At 42.1% G+C, this 17,866-nt stretch overlaps 2 protein-coding genes across 3 annotated transcripts in view; both read right to left on the reverse strand.

Moving 5' to 3' along the window:
- The window catches only part of ptprn2 (protein tyrosine phosphatase receptor type N2), a 140,871-nt gene extending 137,166 nt beyond the window's left edge, over positions 1–3,705 (reverse strand). The window contains exon 1 of the mRNA XM_080489049.1: positions 3,419–3,705. Within this exon, the coding sequence (XP_080345175.1) occupies positions 3,419–3,503 (85 nt within the window). The 5' untranslated portion in view covers positions 3,504–3,705. The remainder of the gene's footprint in view (positions 1–3,418) is intronic.
- Positions 3,706–6,043: 2,338 nt separating this feature from the next.
- Positions 6,044–17,564, reverse strand: ncapg2 (non-SMC condensin II complex, subunit G2). Of its 2 annotated transcripts, none has more exons than XM_080489382.1 (27): positions 17,497–17,564; positions 17,170–17,278; positions 16,253–16,432; positions 16,062–16,176; positions 15,479–15,636; positions 15,131–15,265; positions 14,954–15,048; positions 14,710–14,866; positions 14,499–14,591; positions 14,274–14,399; positions 13,190–13,366; positions 12,904–13,056; positions 12,453–12,675; positions 12,270–12,367; positions 11,906–12,076; positions 11,765–11,835; positions 11,528–11,681; positions 11,265–11,435; positions 10,869–10,982; positions 9,769–9,915; positions 8,727–8,826; positions 8,433–8,626; positions 7,333–7,467; positions 7,071–7,174; positions 6,872–6,972; positions 6,667–6,766; positions 6,044–6,586 (listed from the first exon to the last, which is right to left on the reverse strand). In XM_080489382.1, exons 2-27 carry the CDS (start codon positions 17,245–17,247, stop codon positions 6,535–6,537), a joined length of 3,402 nt encoding a protein of 1,133 aa, XP_080345508.1. In that variant the 5' UTR covers positions 17,248–17,278; positions 17,497–17,564; the 3' UTR covers positions 6,044–6,534. The 2 variants fall into 2 exon arrangements, with proteins under 2 accessions (XP_080345508.1, XP_080345509.1); XM_080489383.1 differs by having other exon boundaries at positions 17,492–17,564.
- Between the last annotated feature and the right edge of the window lie 302 nt (positions 17,565–17,866).

Raw genomic sequence — 17,866 nt, forward strand, 5'->3', positions numbered from 1 at the left:
TCAGCATCCAATGAATCAAATCTAACTTGTCTGGGTATATTAGGCGATGGCTGCTGATAGCCAGCTGTAATGAAATGGGCCGGCAGCGCTGCCCTGAAGCACAACGGCTACATGTACACACTGGAGATAAGAGACCGTGTCACATATGCTGTCAGTGTCAAGGAGAGGGATGGCTTTTTCTTTTTGCTTTTTTTAAAGTGTGCTTAGGTGAATTGAGACAGAATCCTTTGAAGCCTGTGGTGATCAACAATCAATACGCAGCGACTGAAGAGTTTCACGTCCCCCCTCTCGCTCCGGGATCCTGCCAGATTTTTGTCTCCATTCTAACCAATGTGAGACTCTAAAGACCAATATGTTTTCCTTTTAATGAATCCCAGAAGCTTTCCAGAATCCATTTTATGAGATTGATACTTCTCTGTGTCGGTGTGTCCGCTATTTCCCGCTCACAAAACGCGACCTTGGTCACCTGTCTGGTTGACAAACTGTGGGATTGTCAGTAACTGTTATTGGCATTCAGAGCGCTGCCAAACCTCTGCAACCAGAACAGAGATGCTGAACAGAATAACAACAACACAAAAACAACCTGATAGCAATACTGATCGCCGTGTACTGGGGTGTTGATGCGCAGCACAGTTCAGTTCTGCAGATGTCTTATTGGCTCCAAACATCAATAAATACATTATTCAAACTGTACATTTAGTGTAAACGAGGCATTAAACCTTCCTTCACTTTTGATATAATATCAAAGCGCTCTGTAGCACAACGTACTCTCGCGAGCTAATTAATGTGTAACAGTGTTTGCAAGTTTGGTAAATGCTCCTGCCATAAATATTTCATCTTGTTTAAAAGCGTTAGACCCAAAGCTTGCTAAGTGAACATGTGAGGAACACGTTGAACCCGTCAGTGACCTCTCCGGTTCTCTGCTGGCGCTCTCCAAGAAGACGTCATGGAGTCAAGGAGACCGGATCTAAATCACATCAGACACGACTGGTCTGTAGCGCTTCATAAAAACTATTGCTATGGAGGGTAATATCAGAGCGTAGGCTGTTTTGAGAAAGCAAATCACATAAAACACATATAAGGCCCACAAATATGTTTATTCACATCAAATATATTATTCAAGTTTGTTCAATTACATATGAAATGTTTGTCTTTAGCTTGATCCTATCAAGAATTGTAGTACATTAAATGAATACCAATGAATAGTTTCATAATAATCAATGTACGATTGAATTATATACCTAATATATATACCTAATATATATATATATATATATATATATACCTGACAGCACAAACTGACAGAAATGAAAAGCCAGACTGGCTTTACTAGCATCAGAAACTATTTAGTTGTGTTGATTTACTTCTATCTACTCCGCTTAATACATTGGAGTTAATCTATTGAAAGTGCTGCTACAAAAAACGTTGTTGGCTTGAAATCCATTATTTAAAAACAGTGTATAAAAACATCCATAGAATAAGTACTGTGGATTTAACAAATATACTCATTTTGCTACTTTATTTAGTGGAATACTTCAATTATGATCGAATTTTGCAATTACTGAGTCTAAGTGATAAAATAAAGCGATATCTGAATCACTACACATGGAAGGCAAATAATTCGTTATTGCTCTTATTAGAGATACGTGTTTTTTATGTAACTTTTTATCTACATATGTCAAATACCAAGTCAGAAAGTAAGATATCCGGTTTGGACCCAATTTAGAGTCAATCTGTTGTCTATCTACAGTGTTTTGATTTTGTGGAGCAGAACAGTTCGAAGCATCACTGTCGTCTAATGGGTGCAGTGCCTTTTTTAGGCTCCATGTATTGTTGCTTCACTCATGAAGTCATTAGGTTTGGGCCATTGCTGAAGTGCATTAGGAGAGTGAAGAGCATCTACTTATAAGGCAGTGAGAACGCTCCTAAAGCATACAACTAAGTTCACGTCTCTGTTTAATTACAGAGACTAATTGCATAATCAGTACGTGCAGCTGCAGACTTATTCCTCCCTGTCTGGCTTTCATGTGCTTCCAGACGAGCAGGGAGATGCTCGCACCCACACACAACACCTTTCTGTCTCCCTCCCACACAAATACTATATATAAACGCGCAGTATATTACTATTAAAAGGTAAGACGTATATATATATATATATATATATATATATATAGGCCGCCACATCCCACCAGCTCGCTTTGATCCAACGACACTGTGTAATCCGCAGTGGGACTCATTAAAAACAATAACCATCTCTAACTCTGACAATGGAAACTTCTTCTACACACAAGCTGAAAAACATACAGCAGAGAATTCAATGAGAGAGAAAAGCGCCCGGGGGACCGAGCACTGACTCATTCACAAGTATTTTTAAGCATAAGTTGCCAAATTCATAAAGAAGGAAAAACTCCTATGAAAGATTCAAACTGTTTGTGTGTGTGTGTGTCTTAACCTCACGGCCTTGTAGAAAATAAGAAAAAGTACATGTTGATTAGAAAAGACAAAAGACCTTCCTGTTCTAAATATACAGGATGTGATGCAGCTCAGTGTCTGTATGAATCATCGGAGCTGGAGTGCCAGCCGGAGACCTATATTTGCCTCTTGCTCATAATAAAGTTTATGCTGTCAGGTGCTGAGGACCAGTAGGTGTGATTACAAGTGTAAATTGGCAGTACTGTAACTGGAGAGGCTCCTCTTTTTTCTCTTTCCTAAAACAGAGAAACCGTTTCTGTTCATCTCTCATCTGTGGCAACAAAAGGACACAATTATCACAATGGCTGTTCTCATATATCATTTCTGGACATCTGCCAGTCTTTTCTGGAATCACACTGCTGTGTGAGGCCAGAGGAGCAAATCAAGGAGAGTGAAAATAAAAACCAGCCAAGTCCCACTATATGAAACAAAAGAAGCAGTTCTCCCAAGAAGGAGGAGGCATAGGATGTTATCAAATATTTAACTGGATTTAAAATTGCATGCTCCTTCAGGGTATATGTGAGTATTATTTTTTTCTTTTCATTTCCAGGCAGTCGGGTCATAAGAATTGTGATGGATTGTTACAGCTGATTGGAAGGAGACCTTGTTATTTGCAGTTTGAATCACAGATCATGACACAAGTGAACAGAAGTCTCATAAGGGAAACATTTGGTCCATTAGGCCTGGCGGATTATGTAACTTCTCCTGTTGGCTCCTCGGATTTCATCCAATCTGCTCCATCAGAGCTCAAAGTTGCACAAAGATGGTGGATTGTATGGATAGAACACGATTGGGGATTTTATAAACTTTTGTTTCAGTGATGACAGGTCGGGGGATTCACACAGCAGCAGCGATGGAGAGTGTTTGCAACAGAAAGGGGGGAAATGCATGTGAGAAAATGGCATTATTAAAAAATAATTCAAATAAAAAAACGTGAGTTGCTTACCATATTTTCTGTCGGCGTGTGCAGGTGAGGAGAAGAGGCTGACCGCCACTGCAGCGATGAGGACGGGACACCACAGCGGCTCCATGTCGCTCCTGCTCCCGGATCACTGCTCCATCAACACGGCATGTTCACGGCCGCTCCCCGCGGTCACACTCCGCTACACGGGCATGTCGGAGGGGGTCTGATGGAGGTGGGGGTGGGGGGGAGAGCCGCGAGGAGACAGGGACACAACAAGCAGGATGGAAACACGCGCAACACACAGGCGTTGTTTCAGCACCACAAACAGCAACCAGCCTCGCCGAGAGGAGCCCCTCCTCTACCGCCTGACGTCAAACAACACACGCGTGGACGGGCGACGGCGCGTGGAGGAGGGAGGGGCCGTGAACGCAACACGACGACATGGAAAACCGGGGCGGATTCACAGTGATCGATCCAGACTACTGATACCGTGCAAGTCACAAGACTGCAGGACGGAGAGAGACCACGTGATGCAAGTCACTACTTAGAACACAGCAAGTCACAAATTAGACTGCAAGATACAAGTCCCAACAAGACCACATCATGCAAGTCCCAACAAGACCACACCATGCAAGTCCCAACAAGACCACACCATGCAAGTCCCAACAAGACCACACCATGCAAGTCCCAACAAGACCACACCATGCAAGTCACAATCTCACTTCATCCACTCACAATCGGTGCCTTGAAAAAGTCAGATGTGCATGCATGTTTCACTAAAGTGGTCAGATAGAATAAAATACACAACTTTCTGAACTTGTGAGGATAAACGCCCACATCTGAGGACAAAAGAGAACTTTGAATAAAAGCAAAAGAAGGTCATAACGTTTCATTATTCCTAAGGCAATTCTAAGATCTTAGAACCGTCCTCCCAACCTCTGGGGAAAAAAAAAAAATCATCCGAAAAATTGCCTCAGAATATCAAACAATGTTTGAGAGTTGGACCTACTACTTTAACGTCAAGAGCGAAAAGAATGGCCGTGAATTAATCTTATTGAATCGATTTAACACAGTAGATTAAAGAAATAATGACACACAATTTTCATCCTTTTCCTTGTGTTAACACTTTTAGAAACTCTCAGGGGCCATAAAGAAGGCCGACAGTATCTCCATGCAGGTTATATCACTATACATGGCTTGTGGGATTGATGTTGCAAAGTGTAATATATATATATATATATATATATATATATATTACCTAAAAGTTTTAAACACAATTAGCTGCTCTTCCTAATGTTTTCTCTCAGGATTGCAATGTTTTATTAAGAGCAGCAGGCACAACACAACAGAGATCCAGAACTGAATCACAAAAAGCAACCATGCCCTTGAGCTAGAGATTAGTGATGCAGGAAGCTAAATTATTGCTCCCGAAGTCGTAAAAAGGTCATTAAAGGTAGACTTTTTATTTTTTTCAGAAAGTACTTTTCTTGTACTAAAAACAATGGAACACATTTAGAGTCCTTATTATCCACGTAATATCTACACTTTCATCCAACACAGGGTCACTGGAAGTGATCCCAGCCGACTGAGTGAAGGCAGGACAGGCAGGACAGGCAGGACAGATTTATGTTTTTGGACTTTGCATGTTCTTCAGTTTTCTATGCATTTGATTAGAAAGCCACACCGACACAAGTCTTCATAATGCAAGTTTGTGACTTGATGTTAACTGTAGAATAAAACATTAAAAGGGTAAACAAACTGAAGTCCTTTGTAGGACAAGAAGCCTCATTGATTTTTTTTTTTGTTTGCCGTTTGTGTAATTCCCTGCATCTCTTCTACATCATTGTCTCCCGTTATTGATAGAATTTACAGCGCAGAGAAAAACAGACTTGAAGTATTGACGATAAAAGTTTTCAGAGCCGTTAAACACACATGAATACTCCTGGTACTATATTTTCATACGTTTAGTGGTAATTGATACCATGTTTAATTCTAATAAAACAATGTTGAAATAAACTTATTTATTCTATCTTCAATTATTAATGTTATTATTTTTGCTTTAATATGTATGTGTATGTATGTATATATATATATATATATATATATAGATCCATTATTTAGCCAGTAATTCTTTTTTATTCGTATGTGTGATTGTATTTTCTTTGGAAAAAACCTAAAAAAAGTTTAAATATTTAATGCCTTTTGTGGTGAGAATGTTTGTCTGTGATGCAAAATTATTCATTGGTTTATAAAATACTTTCCTGTTGAAACACTTCATATGCAACCAAAACACGGCTGTGTCGTGACTTATAAATACCAAATGTACCAAAAATACTTAAACTCTATTAGCTAGATTCAATCCCAAGGATGAATATTCAACTCTAAAATCAAAATGTAGTATTTTCCCAAAAAGAAAATACTTAAAAACAAAAATTACAGAAATAATTTTCATAGTGACTCAAATTCCTAAGACATGAATTTCAGAGTCTGACGTGCAGAATATCAGAAACATTTAAGAACAGGATGTCAACTCTGGGAAAAAAAAAAAGGGGAGCAGTTTCTCTTTAAGCGTGAAGAGGGAGATTTATCACTCCTTCGTTCTGGTATTACTTTGCAAAGTGCTGCACAGGCAAGAAAACATGAGGAGTAAATAAATATCAAGTCGAGGCTGATTGATATTCTCTTTTATTCTGATTAGGAGGAAACCACAAGCTGACAAACCGACACATAGACAGACACACAGTGGAATATGAATAAAAATATGCATTTAATATCAAAGCATTAAAGAAAAGCATAAATGAGAGCGGTGGAGAGCTTTAAAACAGAATGCCTCTTCATCCAAGAAAACATATTTCTGCCATCTGGAGAACTCGATCAATACTTAACATTATCAGTGTAAAAAGCCTGAGAGACGAGACTTGAATAATGTGAGCCATTAGAGAATAAATAAACAGAAGTGGAGCCAATCGGGAGAATAAAGGGTACGCTCTGTGCGTTCGGTTTTAATCCAACTCGACATACAAGAGCCGAGTGCTGATAGTAAATCAAATATTCTCCTCAGTCAGATGGAATACAAAGTACAATTTATAATCGCATCAGAAAACACATCACAATGGATCCACGTTTTTTTTTTTCTTTCTTAAAAAAAAAAAAAAGTATCACAAATGAAGAATGTCATTCAAAGTGGTCACAGAAGACTCATAAATAACCCTGTGGTGAAAACAAAGCAACGGATCAGCATCTCAAAACCAAAGAAATCCTTCACAGACGTGTTCGTTGCCCCAACTTACCTCCGGATCTCCGAGCCGTCCGTCGATGTGACCGCGTGTCTGTGAATCTGCTGCTGGACCGACACGGCCGCGCTCTTCAGGCCAGACTTCGACGGGACAGCTAATAAACAATCAACACTTCTATCAGCGCAAGGAAACTGATTCGCTCGGAAGTTTTACATCTTCTACCTTGAGACATTAACGTGTCACCGTGAGGGAAACTCACAGCGTTTGACCACCGCCAACACGTGCAGGACGGCAGCCAGTTCGGTCAGACTGCTGATAACCTCAGACTCCAAAGACGAGCAGACTTCAGACAGAAATGACCTGAAAGAAGCACGTGTGATTATTAAAATCATGCACTTCATTAAACCACCGGAGGTTTTTAGTACAACAGCAGAACAGGCTGGAGGCGTCCGTCTTACCTTGTGACGGAGGCTGATTTAAGGATGACCGACAGCAGGACGCTGGACAGCGGCGGCATGTCCTCCACCGTCTCCGGAGTGCTCACTTCCTCGGGATGAGTTACCTTTAACAGCAGAACAGCTAATAAGTCATCAATCAATCCACCTATTTAACAACAGGATTAGATTGTAGAGCCAAATCAGAAATTAGCATCCGAACATGACGGCTGCTCTCAGATAAACAATGCCGTCTTTTTATTCCTACAATGTCTCTTTATCTCACCTTCTGCAGCAAATTCTTGTTTTCCACGACGATGACGGCGAACACAGTGGAGAAGACCCCGGTGAGCGGCGCCCGGTCCCACGCCTGAGCCACTTGGAGGAAGTCCGCCAGACCGGAAAAGGCCGACAGGCACAGCTGAGCCGTGGCGGCACAGAAGACAAAACCATTATGTGCCGAGAGCAACGGGACTGCTAACGTCTTCAATCCAACAATGCTTAATGAGATCTATGTACAAAACTTCTTGAATCCATTATGAGAAGAAACAACACCCACATTGAGCCTCAAAACTGTAAATGAAGACAGACTTCAGCTGTCTTGTCTGTCTTCTCAAGGTCATAACTAATTCAAAAGAAATTTCAAAGTAAAGGGCTTTTTAATGGTTTTAGTCTTTGATGAGCAAAAACCTTTGTGAGAAATGAATATCTTTGTGTTTAAGACCCCAAATTCAGTTCCACAATATTCTAATTTTCTGAGACATTGAATTTGGGTTTGACTTTCTGAAATGAGTGACGACAAATATTGAACATTTTCATATTTAAATTTGGTGAGATGTACCTGTAAGCACAGACACTTAAGTACACAGTGTTAATGTCTTTGTGTTTGAAGATTTTCCAGAATAGCGGTGTGCTTTCTCCGTGTTTGACCTGTAGGTTTTGTTTCTCTCCTCAATCTCATTTCGATCTGCAGTTCAACGAGAAGCAGATGAGACGAACATTCTGGTGATCTTTGTGCTTCTAACTTCTGCTCTGTCACCAGATATCAAGTAAATCACAGTCCTCACAAAGATAGAACTACAAAAATAAAATAATGAATTGCAACTTCTTGTACTTTTCATATTTAAAGCTCTGTAAAATTGAATTTGCAGAGCATGAATGCACAGAGCATAGATACCTAATTTCATGCATTTCGGTCCATTATGTAGGGTGCGTATATTGAACATGTTTATATTGCGATAATACATTTTCAGTCTACTGTGCAGCTCTACATTTCTCTCAACAAACCGGGGGGAGGGCTCTGACTAAATGTTAAATTAAGAGAGAAGCAAAGAGATTTCGGTAAAAATCAGTAAACAAAAGCGAGAAATGACAAACATTATGTACCTCTCTTCCTTCCTCTGGTTCCTTCTTGAGGCGGCGAGCAAACAGCTCAATGATCTTCTGGAAAATATTGGCCACCACGCCCAAAATAACCAGGGCTGGATCCTCCTGGTCCTGGCTGCTCTCCTCCGGTAAGCAGCTGTTTGCCACCTCCTTCAAGATTTGCAGCACCGCGGGGATACACAGGTAACCGGCCTCTGAACACACAAAGAGAAATGATTCCTGTTCACAATTTCATTTTTGGGGTAAAGTGGCATGAAATTAATTCTACTTCAAACGGACATCTGAAGCTCTCACCTGAGAGGAGGACGAGCGAGCACAGATGGAGGGTTTGACCCTTGAACGAGTCGTCGCCCAAACCCACCAGCACCGTGTCTCGACACACCGTCAGGAAGCTCTGGTGTGACACATTAACAAGAAATAGAAATTAATGAAGTCCCCTGTTTTCCCGGCGCCCTATTTTTCTCCTGGTAGTCGGAGGCCTGCAGACGCTCCTCAAACACACTCTCAATATCTGATGTGACACACTGAGAATAATGGCCCAAATGAGAAGTAAACCCATTTTAGCACGGCGGCGCGAGCATCAGGCGGCATGTACAGACAGAGTGTGACTGTGGACTGGAGCAGAACAATCTACGAGGGGTCTGAATATACCGAGCAGAACCGAAAGCCCTGGAAGCAGGAGGTCCACTAAAGCTAATGTCCTGAATAACAACATGGCTGTGTTTTCATCTGCGGCCGCCGCGCAGGAAGGGGAAATGAGCGAGATAAAAATCCAAAGTGGCAATCTATGAACAAGACGAGATGATTTAATTTGCCTGCGGAGGAATCGCGCTGCTCAGATTGACTTGACAATTCACACAAACGATCTTACTGGCTGGGTTTTTTTTTTTTTTTAAGGAGACACGAATGACTCGACCATCCGTCCGTGACATTTCTCCTAAAAAAAGGACCTCAGATCTGACCTCCCTGCAGCGGCACAATTAAATTTATAACAGCGACCGCAAACTGAGCTGAGTCACTGTGAGCTGATGGGTATTTCTTTAAGACCACAAGTTGCTCTGATTGTGAAAACACACTCTAATGAACAGCTGCACGAGATTCTTTTATGAAAATGGGAGCCTGAATCACACATTTAGGCTTCAATAGCAATATAATGTCTCATCTCTCCTTCATGGAGGCGGCAAACATTTCCAGTGTTTGGCTAAATTACATACCCATGTAGCGTCACTGTAAGTTTCTCTACTAGGAGAAGTCAAGGTTGAAAAAAAAAAAAAACTCATTTCCTGGAGCTTGCTTTTCAAACCTGTGTGTTTACAGAAGAGACTGCAGAGTTCACCTCAGTTATCTGCGCGGCCAGCGGCGGCGTCTTCTCCGGGCCCTCGCTGTCATCGTGGCTACGTTTAACCAGAAAGGGCAGCACCCTGTCAGCCACCCAGGCCGCCTCATGCTCCAGGGAGAGCAGGTAGTCGCGGCCTTCCGACGACTGGAGAAAGCAGATAAAAGATTTGATTTTCTCCTCTAGGTTAGCTTCTTTGTGCAAGTTTAAATGAGGTGGAAAAGACTTCTGGCTCAGAGAGCAGCTGGCTCACACATCCGAGTCACGGAAGTGGAAAATAAAAAGATTTATGGGCTCTCATTCAAGCCACAATTATTTTCATTACCGATTGATTCATCATTTATTTGCAATTAGAATTTTTTTTTGGGGGGGGGGCACAATGAAAGAATAAAAAGACAAAGAAAATACACCCCAGACATCAAACAAATGTTTTTTTTTCTCCCCGTTTAGTCTCGTCACAATCGCCACTGAACCGACTTAGTTGACGATAAAAACATTTGTGATCAAGCACTTATTATCTATTTTATGTCACTATAACTCGATAATGTGCTGCAAATGGGCCAAATCGCCTCCTCCGACTTCTCCGTAGCTCTTTGTCAAACAGCTTGAAACCAGCCAGTGACCCTGAGCTGCTTGAAGGAGGAATTAGAAGACGCTCATCAAAATGTCGTTCGTCATTTATTACAAGTTATTCGTCTCTAGATAAACAGCTGGAGGTGATAATCCTCCGCCTGGGCCACTAAAAGTTTTAACAAATAAAGAATCATATCACGCTAAAATTAATCAAATTGACATTCAGTTCGGATATCTGAGATCAGTGACGATGATGGTTAAAGTCTTTGTTTAAGTCTTCGTTAAATATTCAGCTCACAAGCAAAAAGGAGTGAAACATGTTACATGCTGCAGTACGAGAGATTGTTTTCTTGTTTTATCATGTTGATCAACTATGAAACAATTCTGCTTTCTGTCAGTTTATTCATTGTTTGGGATAAATCACAAAACACCTGCTGTGTGAATGTAAACCCGCGATTAGTGGCAAAAAGATAGAAATGTGTGAAAAAGACCAACGGGAGCGACTCAAACTGAATGTGGAGACTTACATTAAATTGCAGATGTGCACCGAGTCGGCCGTGGAACACGAAGGCCTTCAGAGCCGTCTCCACGCTGGGACTTTTAGCATCTGCAGTGGCGCTGAGGTGAGCGTACAGCACCAACTGTGGATATAAAAACATCACAGAGAAATACTTATTCAATAAATGAGTGTATTAAGGGAGGTAAATGTACTCCAGAGAGTAGTTTGGTTATGGTTTCCCAAAAAGAATGAGCAGAGGCGTCAAACTCATTTTAGATCTGGCGCCATAAAAAAAAAAAAATCAATTATGAAAGACTTGAAATTTTATTTTCAGTCTGAACACAGAATTTCTGCAGCCTTTACACTATGTTTTTTTTCTTATGCTCATATTAATATGGCGAGCAATAACGTATTGCTCAAATACCTTCCAGTTTCCGAGAACTGTGTGCAGCTGCTTCAGTGGAGTCCCACTGAGACCCAGGACTTTCTCCCGAGTCAAAGTGTGGCTGAACAGGTACTCCAGGTACACGAGAGCCAGGTCTGGTTTGGCCTCCACCGTCTCCTGGATGCGCACCTTTCGACCGGTCGCCTTCTCCTGATGGAAGGAGGAAGAACTTCTTACAATGCAAAGCTACTGTTCAACACTGCACATCTGAATCAAATCTGACTGCGGTCCTATCAACCAACCCTTTGCTTGGGCAGTGGCTGGCTGAGCCAGTCTATGATGAGTTCAAGGACATCTGCAACCTGGCCCCAGCTACAGAGGCAGTCCAGCAGCTGGTCGTACTGGGCGGGAGCCGCTCCGGAGTCCATCCTCCGCAGCCTGGACAGGACTCCACAGCTGAGACAGTGCAGACAATATGAGGGAGGTTAGATGGACCAAGTCATCAGCAGAAAGACACGAATAGATGCACTGCTGCTCACCTGAAGGTTGGAGCTACACCGGGAGGCATGAATGAGGCCAGCTGTATGAGGGGCACAGTGGTTCGCTCGTCCTGAAAGATAAAGAGGGTCTTCAACAATAACAACTATGAAGAAACTGACAAAATAGTAAACATGATTTACCTCAAAGGTCCGAAAATATCTGGCCATGACATTTCCAAACTTTGCAAACGTATATTTCTGGGCCTCCTTGTTTTGTTGAAGGGCCTTCTGGACACTCTTCCACAGGATGACCAAGACCTCCAGCAAACTGGGAACCACGGCCATGTCGTTCACCAGCTTGGCAGGTTCAGCCTGTTGAGATTAAAAACACACAATCTGAACTCCTCCGTCAGCGGTAGTGTAGCCAGGGTTCAGACGCAAACACGTGTTGCGATTCTCAGGTAATACAGATTTGGTTCGATCATAATTTGGGGAGAAACACGTTTAGTTTAAATTTGCACGGAAATGAATTAGTGGATAACTAATCACAGTGATTCTCTCTTACCAGGCTGTTCTCCTTGTTGCTGTCATTCATTTCAGTCGTGTCACAGTCGATCTGGATGCAGCTGTTCAGAACACGGCGAATAGCCAACATCAGCTTGACTGTAGAAAGAGACACAGCGCGTTAAAACACCCCACAAATGCAACATGCAAACCGTTCTCCATTTTTGGGACACTGAGCACTCACTGATGTTAGCGGGAGCGGTGTGCTGGTGGGCGTACTGGTAGAACTTCCTGGCGGCCATGGGGTTCATCTGGATGAGGGTGATGCACCGGCTGCACCACTCCTTCTCCGACTCGTTGACGGGGAAGAAGGACTTGAAGAGGAGGTTGACGATACGCTTGGAGACAGAGGGCGAGTCGACAGCCAGGCGGGCCAGCAGATGCTCCATGCTGCACACGTCCCAAAACTTAGAAATGAGGTGGGGGAAAAAAAAAAAAGACAAAAAAAGACATCTGCATGGTTTATCTGCACTCAGCATGAAAGCATCTCAGAGTGTTCCTTTGTGATACTGTTGTAAGTGGGTAAAAATGCACACGGATTTGTAACAACAGGTCTTCTAAACGTCTTTCAAAGTGCATAAAGATCAACATGACAGAGACTGATTATAAAAGGAAAGAGCTGAACTGAAACATACCTTGGCAGCACGAACGGCTTTCACCTTGATGAGCATGTCGAGGAAAGCTGTGCGGACTTTCTCCGACTTGTCATGGAGGCTGTATTTGAGGGTGGGCAGGAGTTTTTCCAGCAGCGGATGGCTGAGCGGATTATCCAGGACCATAGGCAGACACTGGAGGAAAGAGTGACACAGACCACAAGTCATTGAATCTAAAAGTATTCAGCCCATAACTAATCTGAAGGCCGCCGACTTGATTTTATCCGTTATGCAACGTGACAAGGGTAAATTGTGACAGGATTTCCACCTTGAAAACCGAGCAGCGGACGTCAGGAGAGCTGCTGTCAGCTGCCAGCTCCAACAGCTTCTTCAGGAAGTCCGTGACGATGACGGGAGGAAGCAGCTCCCAGCACTTACAAAGGATCTTACAGACGCCCAGGGTGGCGTTGGAGCGCACGGTGGGGTGAGGGTCATCCAGGAGCCCCTGAGCGGGAGAGACAAGTGAAGAGACACCACTTTAGTCTACACTCCTTTAATTCAAAAATGGACGGTGAATGTAAAATATGTAAGGAGTGATGGTGAAGACGGTTTCCATCATCAGTCAGATGTTAACCACAAAAAAAAAAAAAAAAAAGCCACAACAATATAACACCAAAGGAATTATTGTAGATTTTAAAGCAGAAAAGTGCATCACATAATTTAATGATGTGCATTAATGAGATTACACAATGTGAACATGTGGTGTTCTTTAAAGTCGTCCTGTTTCACAGTATCTTGCTGACTGAATTGCACTTATCTGGCACAGCCAGATGCGTGGAAGTGCTAATCATTTTGCACATTCCGGACAATAAAATGCACCTCGAATGATCGACATGCACATTCACACAAACATATCCAGAGTAATAATATTAAACAGTGAGACCAAGTCACGCGGGAAAACTGTTAAATAAGCCAGTAAAAGGTGGTGGAAGGATAAACGGCGTCAAAGAAAAAAAAAAAACTAAACTTGAAATTCAGAAAAGGCAAAGTAATTACATTTATAGTGAAATAATAAAACCGGAATAACATGTGAAAATGTAAATTCAAAATATACCTAAAATTCAGGGAATAAGATACGAGAAAATAAAATATATCTATTTTTTTTAATTAGGAGAGTCGTACAGAAAAGCAGACTGTAGAGCTGTAATTTAAAAAAAATCATCGTCTAAATCCATGCGCACAGGATTGCGTAAACTAGACCATATAGGCACTTACATACACTCGGTTTTGTTATATTTGTGGACTGGTGACTCCATAAAATCGAGCTGTAGTTTAAATGGTTAGAAAAATTAACTCAACACTACACGACGAGCTTCCTCACAAAGGGCAAAACATCCATGCAAGTTTCTCACCATTGCAGTGTCCAGCTGGACCTGAATGTTTCCTTCCATATCCTCGTTGCTTTGCTCCGGATTGTGAACTGGAAAGGCATCAGTGAAAAGCAAAGTGGCATTTGCACGCACCTCAAAGTTCGGAGCCTGGGGGGGGGGGGGGGGGGAAGAGAAACAAAACAGAAAGACATTAAACTGGATTAAAATTCTAAAATAATGCTATGAAAGCAGGGACTGTGTGCATACGTTGAGAGCTTTCCAGAGAATGGGCCTGTACAGAGTGAAGAGCATCTTGTCCACACGTTGACAGCCTTTTCTTTCATGGTAATAACTCACAATCTGAACAGAGTGGAAAAAACAAAAACAAAAAAAAAAAGTCAATCTGTATTTTGAGATTGAAAAACACAAGGAGTAATTCTATCAACAGATATCTACAGTTCTCCAGGTTCTACTCTACCTGCCGGACTTTGGCATGAACAGGAGACGTTCTGTGAAGGAAGATGGCGCACTGCATGAAATCCTGAATACATGAGCTCTCAATCTTCTCCAGGAAATCTCCACAGGCCTTTTTCCATGCTCGGTAGTAGATCTCTGTTATATTAGCATTCATGGTCCTGTACAACACAATTCAGAAATAAAAATCATGTATATATATAGAAAACTGAAGTACGGTGTCAGTGAGGAGGAAGTGGGCTTCCTACTTGTTGTAAAAGGCCAGCTGGTTTTTGATGGTTCCATGAATAACCCAGATGAAGTCGATGTTCCAGCTGAAAAGAAACACCAGGAATCGCTTTCCCTGGGACAGCGAACACATCATCAGGCTGACAGCTCAAGGACAAAACCGAAGTTAGGGAAACGCTCCACATCGCTCCACTCACATCGTCGTTTTTAATGTAGTTCGGACACTGAAAGCACCGAATCAACAAGTCGACTATCTGCTTGTTGTCCTCAGATTTGTAGTCCAGACTCAAGAGCACGTCATGGAGACTCCACACTCTTTGGATCTCGCCGCCCTGACAAGACACACAAAGTGAGGAAAGCAGTATCGACAAAAACCTGCCAGCTACCAAATCCCCTGTTTTCAAAAGGTTATCAGCAGAGACGGACAGACAAACGGGCCCGGGCCGCTGCTGCCAACACTTCAATCTATCTGAGAAAACATCTCCATCATAATGGAAATCTATTGAGCCGGCTAAGCCGACACATAACTGAAGGGAAGCACTGACTGGTTTCTTCAAAACGAAGCTCCTCTGCAGAGAGAGGAGCAAAGCGGTGCGGCCAAACTCTTCTTTCTTCTGCAGGCCATTCTTCCACCAGGCCTCGCACAGCATGTGGATGTGCTGCAGCAGGGCACTGTCGGAGGCCAGAAGACACACAAGAACACCTAAAAAACAAAAAATCGACTTGTTAAGGAGGGCAACACATGCTCGACAGGTGTGATTCTGTTTATTTATGACCCCACAGCCATGATGCAGAGCTCTAAATTCAGCAGCCAAAAGATTTAGCATCATGTTTTATTCACTTGATGAATAGCATAAATTATTGATTTACAGATCAGATGTTTTTCTTAACGACTGGTCAATGAAGTGATTAATATTCTAAACTATACCGAGGAAACTTTTATCTGTTGACATGAGGAGTTCACCAAAGCTTGAATATTGAAGGGTACATTGAGAATACTTTAATCAGACTGGAGTTTGGATATTTATACATCTAATTTTGTTTCTTTATAGAGGAAAGAATTGTGAAACCAGACACTATTTCCCTTGGTAGAGCATTAATTAGAAATCAAATCCCCACAACACTGACCGTGAAGCCTGTGAGTGACTTTTAAAAGTTCACTGTAGGTATCGCCTTCTTGTAAAACGCCCAGAGACACAGTCGCCACGAGCGTCACGCCATCCACCACAGCCATGACGTGTTTCTGAAGAATGAAAGTACTGCATCTAAATCATGAATTAATTACTAAAGACGCATTGAGGGCAGAGGGTGGAACTCACCTTGTCTGCAGCCGACTCTTCCTGCATGCCTTCCTCTTGGTCGTCCTGCCAGCGATCTGGCGGTAAGGCCAGCAGAACGTCGTGGAGGAGCGACGCCAGCCTCCCCCACAGAGCGCTCCTCTGGCCCCTGGGCATCTCCTGCACCACCTCCTCCACATCGAAGGGATCCGTTTTGTCGTTCTGCTCAGCCATACAGACAGCGGCACAGAGCTTTATTTGATAGCTTCACGTTTACTTTTTTTTTTTTTTTTTTTAACTCCTGAGATCATACATTTATTGCAAATATTGATAAACAATAGTTTCATCCCATAACTACAACTCTCTAAGTTGTAAGCTGAATGAAGCCTTGTGACACATACAAATCTTCTAAATCGTATACTAGGTGACATGACCTCATATTTCTGTTGAAGCCACTTCCATGAAAATCAAGTTTTTTTGATTCACATCTTACAAGCTTATCTTTTTACTCTCTGTCTGGTGTTGATCAAAGATGTACGGGTGAAATACAAAGTGTAAAGTTTACAAACAAGCATACGAAGTTTAAATAACAAGCTCAACTTCAAGTTGGATGTCATTTTGCCAACCTTATAAACTAAACCAGTAATTTTAGAAGCCTGCAACAGTGCAAGACTGTTCCATAATTGAACTTTTAGACAGCAGCAACATTGATGCGAGCTTTCAGAAAGGTTTTGTCTTTATTTGTGGCTTTATAGAACCGTTTACAACAATGCTAAACATCGAAGTGTTGCCATGTATGAAACCAACAGGTCACAAAGTCAATAAAGTAGGGCTGGGAATGTGTAAAGCAATGCAGAAACCAACTCTCCAAAGCCATTATTGTTGGATTTTAAGCGGAAACGATATAAACTGAACAGTGATTTAGAACTCAGTGGAGGGTAGTGAACTTCTCTACTTACGTGAAGCTGGATAAACCGAAGAAAGTCTTCCACGTTTTCTTTACATGAAGCTTCCAAAAACGCCTCCCGTTTGGACATGATTCCTGATTTTTTTCGGGGGAGATAAGACCTGAGATGGGAAAAACAAACAAACAGTTTTTAAGTTAAACTAGCTAAACAGCGTCAGGACTCAAGCAAACATGGAAGGTTCGGCTTGTTTTTAACCCTAAAAGTGTCAATAGAGAACTTAAATCCCTCTCTGTTCGCTGCCCATAGCAGGCGCATGACTTAAAAACATAACCAGATAACATACGAACCACTGTTACCTTGATGAATATATTACCTTGCCTTTTATTTGTGTTTTAGGGTGCGTAGCGATGAAGCTACTGTCAACGACAGTAACAGCGAACCCGCGCAAATTTGGATGAAGCAGCGTGCTTACGTCATGACGTAAAACGCGTCTGTTGACGCTGGCTGTCAGTCCATTCCTTGGCCACTTGATGGCGCCAAATCACCGCTGATATATTTTAGGCCAACCGTTCACAAAGATCTCTGCAGCACGTGTGTTGATTGAATTGCAGTCTCCTGATATATCAAAAAAAACAAATCAAAAGAAACACTGACGTATCTAAAAAAACAAAATAAACACCCCCGCCCAACCCAATAACATTTGAAAACTATGTCCGTTATTTCTCCACTTACAAACATTGCATCATTT

The sequence above is a fragment of the Lipophrys pholis genome (genome assembly GCF_963383615.2).
Source record: "Lipophrys pholis genome assembly, chromosome: 20".
In the NCBI taxonomy this organism is placed as follows: Eukaryota; Metazoa; Chordata; class Actinopteri; order Blenniiformes; family Blenniidae; genus Lipophrys; species Lipophrys pholis.

What these genes read in the sequence shown, in the direction of transcription:
- ncapg2 (XM_080489382.1), bottom strand. Translation starts at nt 17,247, where the DNA reads ATGTCCAAACGGGAGGCGTTTTTGGAAGCTTCATGTAAAGAAAACGTG. An exon ending in CAGCTGGCCTTTTACAACAA is followed by an intron (nt 14,867 to 14,953) that starts GTAGGAAGCCCA and finishes TGTGTTGTACAG; the next exon opens with GACCATGAATGCTAATATAA. An exon ending in TTCATGCCAAAGTCCGGCAG is followed by an intron (nt 14,592 to 14,709) that starts GTAGAGTAGAAC and finishes CACTCTGTTCAG; the next exon opens with ATTGTGAGTTATTACCATGA.